Genomic DNA, 12,553 nt, shown 5'->3' on the forward strand with positions numbered 1-12,553 from the left:
AGCACAATCTAGCTTCACGGCTACAGCGCTCTCCTACACTCGCTCCTCTTTCTGTCCATCTGTCTGTCTTCCAACCTTCTCCACTTCCCGGTGCCACCTGCTTGGGTTTGGTGGGTGAAGCCCGAGCACTGAGCCCTCATTTCCCTGCCCCGGGAAACTTCACAGGGCAACAAAAGCAGGTGCTGCCACCAATCCTGCAGACTGGTCCGTAATAACTATTTTGGACTTTGGGACATTCTGGAAACCAGGTCAGAACAGGGGCCTATCGTGGAGGTTGGCAGCGGGCACCCCCCTGTCCGATGATGGTCCAGTGGCAGTCCACGGGTCACCCTCCGGGCCCAGGACCCTCTCCCGCCCTAACTTTGAATCCAGCTGAGATGACGTCAACCTGGGCAGCACAGAAGAGGAAAGGCTGCTCCAAAGGCAGCCAGTGTGAGCTCACAGGCCTCAGAGGGTCTGCAAGCACCAGCACGGCGTCTCTGGTCACCCAGCCTCCCCCGGACCCCGCCCAGAGCTTAAGATTTTCCAGCGCTGATAACGCAGACCTGGCACCTGTGCTTCCGCTTCTCTCACCCAGCATACTTCTTCTGCTTCCTTCGTACCTGTCTCCTACTTTCTGGTTCCTTCTCTAAATCATACACTTTCATTTCCAGGTATAGCACCTCCCTCTCTCCCCAGAGAGCACCCTTTGTCGGCTTGATGTCGAGGACGAGGGGGCTGATGGTACCCCAGGCAGCTGAGTCAGGAGGCCAGCCATCTGCCTGCAGGAGAGTCTGGCCAGCTTCATGTGGCTGGGCTGGACTGGGCTGGACTGGGCTGGACTGGGCCCGGCAGCCCTCAGGAGCACTCTCTCCCTCAAACAACCTGCACCTGAACTTGCAGATCCTAGCACCCTCATCACCACCTCCACATTCATGTCAGAGAAGGTGAAAGTGACAAGTCTTCATCTACTTGAAACAGTCATGACACATCATCAACACAGTTTTCAAAGCATCGTAGCTTTCAAAGAGGTTTTTCTTCCTTCCTTCTTCTCAAGCCTGTAATTAAAACTCCTGGTGGCAAAGGGGTACAGGAAGGAGATGGGGGGATGACTTCAGGAACAAACAGTTCCTTGGGTGTCCTCAGAACCGAAGCAGCTAAGGGCTGGGAGTCCTGTCAGCCTGTGCGCTTTCTAGAATTGAGCAAATCAGCTCACTCCAGATGCAAATCCCCCATCCGTGTCCCTGATCACCACTCTGCTACCCACCCAGAGCGCGGACTTCTGTCAAGTGTTTGTCTCCACACCAGCCCCTGCCCCCTTCACGGGCAGCTCCGGTTTTAGCGAACTAACCCTAATCCCAAGCCTGACCTCAGCCTAATTCTCTGCAGGATTGTCCACCAGGGCCACCTGTGTCCCAGACACGTGGAGAGCTCAGCAGTTGGAGGGGGATGACTCATCGGAAACACTCATCCAGTTCAACCAAGACGTCTTCTTTCTTCCGAGTATTTTGTGAGTTCAAGTCTGAGATGCTCCTGGATTCGCACTGTTCCCGGAACACAGGCTTCCAGTCTGCCCAGGCAGCTCCCACTAGCGGACAAACGACACCACACTGGTGGCCACTCCGAACGGGGCGGAGTAGGCAGCAGCGAATCCCTGCAGGCCAACCACAATGTAGCGGCATCCTTTGGTGATAACCTTCCCAACGTTCTATTTTTAGGAACAGAAGAGAAAAGCAAAGGGTTAGGCGAGGCAACTTTGTAATCTTCCATGCACAACGGTGCCATACATAAAGAATCATTTCGCCTCATTTTCCCAGGGCAAATGAGCCAGCTAGCATTTTCTCAGCTCTCTGGTGTCCCACACCCAACCCCATCATACAAACACTCGGGGGCTCAGAACAGGCATAGGCACCTTGAAAAGGGCTTTCCAGCCCTGCATGTTTCCAGATCATTCAGAGATCTTCTTGGAAACAGCAGTGAAGCTACTTTTTTTTTTTTTTTTTTTTTTTTTTTTGCGGTACGCGGGTCTCTCACTGCTGTGGCCTCTCCCGTTGCAAAGCAACAGGCTCCGGACGCGCAGGCTCAGCGGCCATGGCTCACGGGTCCAGCCGCTCCGCGGCATGTGGGATCTTCCCGGACTGGGGCACGAACCCGTGTCCCCTGCATCAGCAGGCAAACTCTAAACCACTGCGCCACCAGGCAAGCGGGGTCCACTCTTCATCGTGGTGCGCGGACCTCTCGCTGTCGCGGCCTCTCCTGTTGCGGAGCACAGGCTCCAGACGCGCAGGCTCAGTAGTTGTGGCTCTCGGGCCTAGTTGCTCCGCGGCATGTGGGATCCTCCCAGACCAGGGCTCGTGTCCCCTGCATTAGCAGGCAGATTCTCAACCACTGCGCCACCAGGGAAGCCCCTTGTTGCTTATTTTATAAACAGTGGTGTATATCTGTTAATCCCAAATTCCTAATTTATCCCCCCCCCTTTCCCCTTTGGTAAGTTTGTTTTCTATGCCTGTGAGTTTCTGTTTTGTAATTAAGTTAATCTGTATCATTTTTTAGATTCCACATTTAAGTGGCATTATGTGATATTTGTCTGACTTACTTCACTTAGTATGATAATCTCAAGGTCCATTCATGTTGCTGCAAATGGCATTATTTCACTCTTTTTTATGACCCTCCTCAGCTTTCTTTCCCTTCTAACAAACTTTAAAATGTTGGAGTTGTTCAGTACTGTTCTTTACTTTTTATTTAAAAAAATATTTTGGGCTATAATCTCTCCGCAGGTGGTCTCATCCATTTCCAATGACTTTAAGAATTCCCTGTATGCTGATAAAGCCCATATTTATATCTTCAGCTCAGACTCAAATATTCAGTTCTCTACTTGAGGGCTCTATTTTTTGAGGCCTCAAGATCCCTCTGGCATACACTCTTCCTTGCTGCAACAAACAGACAGATCTAACTTGGACTGGCTACTAGTGCATTCCTAGAGGCCTTTGGCTATCAGGCTTCAACAGGAAGGATGCACCAAGGAGTTAAATTTATCCATGATTATACAGCTGGTAAGAAGTTCAATCCCAAAGAAATCTCACCTCAGGGCCTGTGTCCTTACTCCCCACATACACTTCCCTTCTTTAAGGAAGGCAGTATGTAACCTTGCAATTGATTGCTTGTGGCCTGGGCTTAAATTTCAGCCCAATCGCTTATTTAATTTTCATTGGCCTCAGTTTCCTCACCTATAAAATGGGCATAGTTAGTAACCACCTCATTGGGTGAAGAGGCTTAAAAAGGTTTACGCAAGGAAAGCCCTTAGAACAGTGCCTGGCACCAAATGCAGGCAGTAGGACTGCCCCCCAAAGGCCAGCTATCTTTATTGGAAAATAACCTTTGCCTCTTTTTATTCTACAGTAATTTATGTTTGTGGTGGTAATTTTGAAATCTAAGATATTTTGTTATCTGTTCAGGAAAGTTTCTTAAGACTGCACTTTCCTAGGATTTCTGGCTTACGTCAGCTTTCGGAGACCTCAGAATAACAGGAGGAGGTCGTGCTCAGTATTGTATGCCCAGCATCCAGAAAGGGCCTGGTGTTTCCTTTGGTTGTTCTCAGGCCAAAGGAGGAGTTCTGGGAGAGGAAGGTCACTCTGATGGCCTCTTTAGACACTGATTCCCAGGACACTGCCTCGTCAACTTCCCAATGAGATACTAGGGTGTGTGTTGGGAGCAGGGAGGCAGTGATGCTGCTAAGAGAAACATCTCTATAAATGTGTAATAAGATTCCGTGGGAGAATTTTACGTACCTGTTTGAAATAACAACGACAAAAACTGTCCTCCTGGAGTAAGTATTAACAGTCCAGAGCATCCTTTATAAGCCAAGCCCCTAGAATCATGGATAGCCTGCATTAAACTTGACTTTTTGGGTATTTGTACATCCATTTCCCTCAGCCTGCTATTTTAAAAAACTGCTTGTCACTTCATCTTTGCAAATGAGAAAAAAAAGTTACTAAAATAGCTCATTAGCTAGAACACAGTCAAAACACAGATTTGAGAAATGTGACGCAAAGAAATGTAAAATAGCATCGACCATTTCAGTGTCATTGGAGGGAGCAGATTCTGAAATCTTTTGATCTGAGTAGAGTTTCAACCCATATAATCTCTCAGAGGGGTGGAGGGGCCTGGGGGATCATGGGACAGTGTGGTAGGTTGAATAATGTCCTCCCCTCAAGATGCCCATGTCCTAATCCCCAGAATCTGTGAATATGTTACCTCATACGGCAAAAGGGACTTTGTGGATGTGATTTAATGAAGGATCTTGAATTGGGGAGACTACCATGGATTATCCAGGGGGTCCCAATCGTTATAAGGATTCTTTTTTTTTGCGGTACGCGGGCCTCTCACTGTTGTGGCCTCTCCCGTTGCGGAGCACAGGCTCCGGACGCGCAGGCTCAGCGGCCATGGCTTACGGGCCCATGGCATGTGGGATCTTCCCGGACCAGGGCACGAACCCGTGTCTCCTGCATCAGCAGGCGGACTCTCAACCACTGCGCCACCAGAGAAGCCCATATAAGGATTCTTATATCTTTATAAAGATCCAAATAAAGATGACCAACCCTTACAGAAGGGAAGCAGGAAGAGTTGGCGAGAAGGCAATGCGGTGCCAGAAGCAGAGGGACAGAGAGAAAGAGACTTGCAGATGCTGTGCCACTGGCCCTGAACATGGAGGACGGGACCTCTGGAAGCTGAAAAGAGCAAAGAAAGGGTTTTCCTCTGGAGCCTCCAGAAGGAACCAGCCTGTTGACTGTAGCTCAGGGAAGATGACTTTTAGCCTCCAGAACTGTAGAATAAATTTGTGTTGCCTTAAATCACTATATTTGTGGAAATCTGTTACAGGCAAACTAATACAGGGAGTGAGGCTTTTCTGGGGGTTCCCGGGTAACCCCAAAGATGTCGGGGATTCCCTGTCCCCACCCCCAGTTTCCAAAAGAGAACCAGCTCTCAACAAAGATCCCTTTCCCCCAAGTATAAAAATCACGTCTTCCCTTGTGAAATCTGGTCGGGACCCAGGCACAAAGCTGAGGTGGGCTGTCAGCTACAGAAGCTGATTTTTTTCTGAGTTAGAGCTCATTAAAAACTGATCAGAGAACAAGCAGTCATATGGGACCTCTCCTCCATCCCCTTAGATAAGAGCCAACAACAATTACAGGACCCTCGCCATGTGCCAGGTGCGTTCCAAGACCTGTACATGGACTAAACTCATTTACTCCTTACCACAGCCCTAGTATTAACCCATGTGACAGATGAGGAAACCGAGGCAGAGAGTAGAGCAGAGCTCAAGGTCACACAAACAGTAGGAGGCTGAGCACAGCTGGCGTCTGGCAGTCTGGCTCCAGGGCCCCTGTCCTAACCCCTTACTTAGACGTGGGACATTTTTCTTTCTCTTGAGCTCAAGGTTATTCCACACCCTGTGTTTCCCTTCTCCAACCCCCTCCGAGCTGCCCGATTAATGAAATTTAATAACTTTCCTTATCTGCGCTTCTCCCTGTGGCTCTCAGAGGTGCCTGGGAAAGGCGACCTCCTATCTGAAGCTAAGTTTGGGGTTTGGTTCCCTCACCCCCCTTCTCCCTCCACCCTAACTGCTTTTGAGCAGGCAGGGGCCAGGGGAGACTCCTGACTCCCAGCTCTGCTCTCCAGCTGTGTGGCCTTCAACAAAGAGCTTAACTTCCTGAAACTCCAGTTTCCTTCCCTGCATAATGGGAGTCCATGGCTTTCTAAGGTCGTTGAGAAGATTCAGGGTTATTGTGCATCGTAGGTGCAACAGAGCACCCGGCAGCCTGTAAGAGCACAGCAAACCCACACCCTTTCCCCTTCCCTGCACCCAGAAAACAGCACTCTCCCAGCAACTCCTGCCCATCTGAACACTCACATCATTACTTAAAAATCAACTGGGGGGGGAAAAAAAAAAAAAAGCAAAAGCTAGGGCTTCCCTGGTGGTGCAGTGGTTGAGAGTCCGCCTGCCGAGGCAGGGGACACGGGTTCGTGCCCTGGTCCGGGAAGGTCCCACATGCCGCGGAGCGGCTGGGCCCGTGAGCCATGGCCTCTGAGCCTGTGCTCCGCAACGGGAGAGGCCACAACAGTGAGAGGCCCGCGTACCGCAAAACAAAAACAAACAAACAAAAAATCAACTGGGGCCACTGACTGCCAAGAGTCCCAGGCACCCAGCCTTTCGAGCCCAGACGTTCCTGCCAGAGACTGGACCCAGCACAGCATTGGGTCGACCCTGCCTGGGGCCAAGGGGCAGCAAGGGAAGGGGAACCTATCCTAGGACAGTTCACAAAAGCCGAACACCTTTCTTTAAATAGAAGCAGGAAGGGACTCGGGTGAAGGATTTGAGCGGTTACCAGATAAAAAGGAACTTTATTCACCCTTCCTTGAAGGGTTGAGCTATTTGCAGGTCATTCCTTATTCCAACGGCCCAAGTGCAATAAAATTTCACCTGGTGACCAAAGCAGGGAAAGTCACCTCCCCACATTTCTAGAGGAGACGTGGCTATTCTCATGGATTTTCAACAAAGAAGGGTGGACCATCTGCTTCCTCCATGTTGGAGCTTAGATGTCGACCTTCTTGGTCGCCATCAAGAAAATGGAAGTTGAAGGGCAGAAAGGGCACATCCAACTCCAACATGACAGCGTCCCCGCCTGGCCTCCTGGTCTATTGAACTAGCATGTAACACTCACTCCAGAGCTCTCACCTGCCTCATCTCTGCTAGCACTCTGCCCTCCGCCTTGGATGCCACCCCTTCTTTACCTGGTGAAATTCTTTCTTTTTTAGGTGAGGTGAAATTCACATAATGTAAACATTAACCATTGTCAAGGGAATAACTCAATGGCATTGAGCACATTCACAACGTTACGCAAGCACCATTTCTACCTACTTCCAAAATATTTTCATCATCCCCAAAGGCAAACCCACACGCATTAAGCAGTCGCTCTGCATTTCTCCTTCCCTTCAGTCCCTGGCAACCACCCATCTGCCTTCTGTCTCTCTGGATTTACCTATTCTGGGTATTTTATATAAATGGAATCATACATACGATATGTGACCTTGTGTGTCTGCCGTGTACTTGCTTCCTTTTTACAGCTGAATAGTATTCCACTGTGTGTATGAACCACATGTTGTTTATCCATTTATCAACTGATGGACATCTGGGTGGTTGCCACTCTTTGGCTATTGTGAATAATGCTGCTGTGAACATGTACATATATATTTGTTTGAGTATCTATTTTCAATTCTTTTAGGTATGTACCTAGGAGTGGAATTGCTGGATCATATGGTAGTTCTGGGTTTAATTTTTTGAGGAACTGCCAAATTGTTTTCCACGGCAGCTACCCCATTTTACACTTCCACCAGCAATGCACAAGAATTCTGATTTTCCACATCCTCACCAACACTTGCTGTTTTCTGTTTTCTTTTTCCCTAATAATAGCTATGCTAGTGGGTGTGAACCAGTACCTCATCATTAACCTGTGAAACCTTGACTCATCCTTCTGTGCCCAGTTTCCATGTCACCATTGATTTGAAAACTTCTCTGACTTTACAACCTCATCCCTGAAGATTAACTGCCGAGGCTCTTCCCATGCAGCTCCATGGTGGTGCCCCCTATGGCAGCGTCTCCCTGGGAGGCTGTGGCCTCCTCTAGGGCAGGACTGCACCCTATCCATTTTTGTATCTCTAGTGCTCAGCACAATGCCTGCCACATAGTGAGAACCTTCAAAGCATCTTCAGCTCAGCCAGCCTCTGAGCTGAGATTTCCACATTATCAGTTCACCAACTGAGAGGCAAATGATGGCGCTTTTTTTTTTGCGGTACGCGGGCCTCTCACTGTTGTGGCCTCTCCCGTTGCGGAGCACAGGCTCCGGACACGCAGGCTCAGAGGCCATGGCTCACGGGCCCAGCCACTCCGCGGCATGTGGGATCTTCCCGGACCGGGGCACGAACTCGTATCCCCTGCATTGGCAGGCAGACTCTCAACCACTGCGCCACCAGGGAAGTCCGATGGCTTTTTTTGTGTGTGATCAGCTGGGACCAGGAAGAAAGATAATTCGTCCTAGCATGACTCTAAGCCTGAAAGTCCCAACTTTATAGTTTTTATTAATATACTATACCACTGCCTGCTTGTTTACTGCTCCCAAAGCTGCTGACATACCTTTAAAGAAGATGATAAGGCTAAGTTTCTAGGTGTGGCGACGTCGGTTTCAGGTATGGATGATATATCAGATGGGGCCCCTGCCCTTTGGCCAGGACAGAATGAGTTTTGTGATTATCTTCTGGGTGGCCTTGTCCAGTCCCAGGGACCAGAGGCAGCAGTAGCTTCAAGCGTTTCCAGGCCAAAGCACCTGGGAACTGTTTTGGGGCTTTGATCTCTAGGGAGGAAACTGCCATTTTGTCCCATATTCATATTATCTCTCTCTCTCCCTCTGTCTCTCTCTCCCACCCACCCCACAAGTGAATACTTACGGATTGTTGAGCTCCCAGGCCCTGGAAATCACCTTGAGAATATAGGGAGACATAACCCAAACAATTCTCAGCTAGTAGGATATCCTCGAGAAGGCGTTGCGGGAAAACAGACAAACTGGGCTGCACCTCCCTGCTTTCCAACTGGGTCACCTTCTCCAAGTCACCTAACCACGCTAATCCTTTAGTATTCCCACTTTTAAAATAGGGACACTGATTCCGGTCCTACCAACTACACAAGGGAGTGGGAAGACACACCTAGGACGAGAACCACCTGGGTAAGCGACCCCTTTGGAAAGTTACCCACCCGCCAGCACCGGGATAGCCGTGGAGCGGTGCGCAGGGAAACCTCTGATTTAATTTCTATCACACCCCGCAGCTCACTTTCCCCTTACTGCCCAGTTCACAGTGTGAGCAGTCTCGGGGCTCCAGGAGTGAATGCCGGGAAGGGGGTGCGCCTGGGAGGCCGAGGGGATGCAGGTCAGCGCAGAGAGGCCGAGACCGTCAGACGGTGGGGAGCCGACTACAGCTCTAGGGCGGGCGCCCCGCGCTCCCCGACCTCCAAGGGACAGTGGGGCCGGTGGGATGCCTACCTTGCCGTACCTCTTCAGCTTCTGCCGGTACCTCTTCTTAGGCTTCTCGCCCGGCGCCGGCTCCTCCAGCGGCTCGTAGCGCTCGGGGAGGACCGCGAGGTGCACCCTCCGCGCGCCCCGGGTCCCCGGGCGCTGCTCGCTCGCCCCGCTCTCCGCCGCCTCGGCCCCGCTCTCCAGATGCTCCAGAATAGCAGCCGCCTCCTCGTCCCCCTCCGTCCGCCTTCGCCCCCGGGCGAGGGCCCTGCAGCGCGGGAGACTGCTCGCCGCCTTGCTTCGGAGCCCGGCTCCCACCGTCATGGTGCCGCGGGCCCTCCGACTGAGGTCGGTGCACGAAGACACCAACCTTTGCGCCCAGCCTGCGCCTCCACCCACTCCGCCCGCCCTTGCCCAGCCCGGCCCAGCCCGGACAGGGCGGGCGGGCGGGGCGGGGGGGTGGTGTGGTGGGGGGAGGCCTCGCTGAGTCGGGGTCTGACGGGGGGGGGGGGGGGGGCGGCTGGGGGGGAGGTGGATGGGAAACTTGGGATCGCAGCGCCCCCTGGCTCTAGGATGGCGGCGGCTCCACCCAGGCCTGGCTCTCTGGTGGTCGGGCCCAGCCGCCAGCGTCCCATCCTCTGGCCAAAGGGGAGAGGGATGCTCCAAAGCTCAATGCACAGTGAACACGCAAAGCACGCTCAACCACACTTGCAGCGAAATAAGTGAACCCCAAATAGTGAGACTTCCTTTGCACACGTGCAAGCTGGCAGAGATGATGAGAGGTGATGATGATGGTGATGATGGTGATGAAAAAGATGACAGTAATAAAGATTTTACTCAATTCCCTGGTGGCGCAGTGGTTAAGAATCCGCCTGCCAGTGCAGGGGACACGGGTTTGAGCCCTGGTCCAGGAAGATCCCACATGCTGCAGAGCAACTAAGTCCCTGGGCCACAGCTTCTGAGCCTGCCCTCTAGAGCCCACGAGCCACAACTACTGAGCCCGGGAGCCACAACTACAAAGCCCGCGTGCCTAGAGCCCGTGCTCCACAGCAAGCGAAGCCGCTGCAATGAGAAGCCCGTGCACAGCAAGAAAGAGCAGCCCCGACCCCTCTCAACTAGAGAAAGCCTTCCACGCCCAGCACCAAAGACCCAACGCAGCCAAAAATAAATACAATAAATAAACTAATTTTTTTAAAAAAGATTATACTCAATGCTGGTGAGGGTATGGTGAAAGGATGGTTATAATACAATATTCATGGGTCTCAAACTGGAGACAGGCTTTTGGAAAGGCAATCAGCAAATATTTATCAAGAGTTCTGAAAAACGGCCATACCTTTCTAGGTGCCTATGTTAAGGAAACATCCAGAAACACAGAGCAGTGTGTCCACGGTGTTAATCACAGTCTGACTTCAGCGAAAAGTTGAAGGAAACGAACGGGGATGGGCAGGTGAAATTCTGGTGCAAGCATATGATATCATATGAAGTAATCATTAAAATCACGATTTTCAAGAATATCACTCTGGGGGAAAAAAAGAGAATATCACTGGAAGATATTCATTCTCAGGTCATTGTGAATCTCAGTCTGTTTGGGATGCCTTACTTTCTTATGTGGGTAAGTATCTTTTAATTCTTGGAAACTTAGAGTTAAGTATAAAATAATGTGTTATTATTTTCATTAATATTTTAGTACTATTAAAATGTGTGATATGTTTAAGAATGATTTCGTTATACTGCTCTAAGTACATAAAATAGTCATAATTTAACATATTAGAATATCAAAAATTACTGATTTCAACGTAAAATCAAGTAGTTTATTTAGACATAAGTTTAGCTTGAAAGGAATACAAAAATAAGTTAATTTACTGTATTTATAAGAATTACATAGTCCTGTACATAGTTGAAGTGCTTGAAAAGAAAATCACATATATTAAGTTTATAAAAGTCACTTAAAATGTTTAAGATAATTAAATTAAGTGAATGATAAAACCGCTTACAGTGACTGTTAAATTCTATTAGGTTTGTAAATGAAATAAAACAATACTGAATTTAAAAGCTATGGGAAGCTTGACCTGTGGATTTGCAACTTTACTAAAATAACTGTTAACTTATGAACAAAAACGGACCCTAATCGTCCTTTTTCTATGTGCAAAATTGACTTCTGAGAACCCCCCAGACGACATAATAAATGGAGGCATAGGTGGATTGTCCATGGAACGGAAAGTGTGTTTTGTCCATACAAAATACATTTCAAATACCACAACAACATTTAGGCTTGCCTGATAAAAAGCAAAACACTAGAGTAACTGAAAACTGATCCCTAGACTGTCTCTATAATCAGTGAGCAAGCAGGACTCAAGGAGATGTAATCAGAACCCACCTTTATGTTGCTGTCACCGTTTGTCTCTTTAGAAGTTATTCAGTGTGAAGAGCGCTTCCCTTGCTCCTGCGTGACTACTTAGGCAGTCCTATAACTCTTCTGAGCTCACCGTGGTAATCAAAAATCCCAAAGTTGCAAATATGTTCTCAGTTTATATAATTTCAAATCTTACAATGTCCAATTCCATGTAATACTCAGAGGCTTGAACTTGATTTTAAGCTAAGCCTCTCTCCTCCCTCAGAAAAATTCAGCACCTGCAGGGCTGTGATTATTTGCAGAAGGAGGGGAAACAGCAGAAGCGTGGCTTTCACCCCGGTCTGCTTTTCAAAGCAGGGAGCGCACCTGATTATAAGCAGGCTTGTTACATTCCCTCCAGGGCCCAAAGGACACTGCAACATGCTCATCTCCTAGCCTCTGCTCACAGGAAAGAGAATGGAAAGGGCTGAGTGCCAATCCATAGGAATCTTTCCTTCCTGGTAAGAATTAGGAACCTGACCTTCAAAGGAGCAAAAACATTGGAGGGCTAAGATTCATGAAAATAGATCATCAGTTAGTGAGTAAAAAAAAAAAATACTTAGACACCTCAAAGTCTTAAAAATAATTGCTTATTTGGAATAACTTGCATAAGACAGTTACAGATATTTAATTGAAAACAAAGTTTCCATCTGCAGACATAAAAGGTTTTATGTTTTCATCTTTTGTTTTGTAATAAATGTGTGAATTTGGAAAGAAAGAAAAAAAAGGAAAGGGAGGGATCTTTATGGACCTGAAGTTTTATGAATTAAAATTGTTTAAAGCTATTAGTTTATTTGTGTAGGCTTAGACTCCAGAAGAAACATATCTCTGGAGCTGAAAAGAGCTGGTTATAAACAATGGAGCAGATATAACAGGTTTAATTTTCCAAAGACTGCAATGTAAAGTGACAGGGGGAGCAGTTTTGAATCCTAGCTAAGTCTCAGTCTTGGGACAGCCCCCAAAAGGGAGGATGGTCTACTCCTGCCTTTGCTCATGTTAAAAAAATTTCTTTTAAAGATTATTTTAAGTTTGGAGCCTTCTACATTAACTATCATTTAGTTCAAAAGGTGGTAAAAACAGATGGCATAATAGGAAGAGGAAATTTAACATTTGCATT

General features: G+C 48.6%; 1 protein-coding gene across 1 annotated transcript; it reads right to left on the reverse strand.

Annotated features, from left to right (window-relative positions):
* Positions 1–1,567: 1,567 nt before the first annotated feature.
* Positions 1,568–9,368, reverse strand: CUNH1orf115 (chromosome unknown C1orf115 homolog). The gene is made up of 2 exons (XM_007464319.1): positions 9,072–9,368; positions 1,568–1,687 (listed from the first exon to the last, which is right to left on the reverse strand). Exons 1-2 carry the CDS (start codon positions 9,366–9,368, stop codon positions 1,568–1,570), a joined length of 417 nt encoding a protein of 138 aa, XP_007464381.1.
* Positions 9,369–12,553: the final 3,185 nt, after the last annotated feature.

The sequence above is a fragment of the Lipotes vexillifer genome, unplaced genomic scaffold, assembly GCF_000442215.2.
Source record: "Lipotes vexillifer unplaced genomic scaffold, Lipotes_vexillifer_v1.1 scaffold33, whole genome shotgun sequence".
Taxonomy (NCBI): domain Eukaryota; kingdom Metazoa; phylum Chordata; class Mammalia; order Artiodactyla; family Lipotidae; genus Lipotes; species Lipotes vexillifer.

Bases quoted from the DNA above. Each gene is read 5' to 3' on its own strand.
- CUNH1orf115 (XM_007464319.1), bottom strand. From the start codon at position 9,368: ATGACGGTGGGAGCCGGGCTCCGAAGCAAGGCGGCGAGCAGTCTCCCG. The intron at 1,688-9,071 runs GTAGGCATCCCA...TCCTAAAAATAG, and splicing joins AGCTGAAGAGGTACGGCAAG to AACGTTGGGAAGGTTATCAC.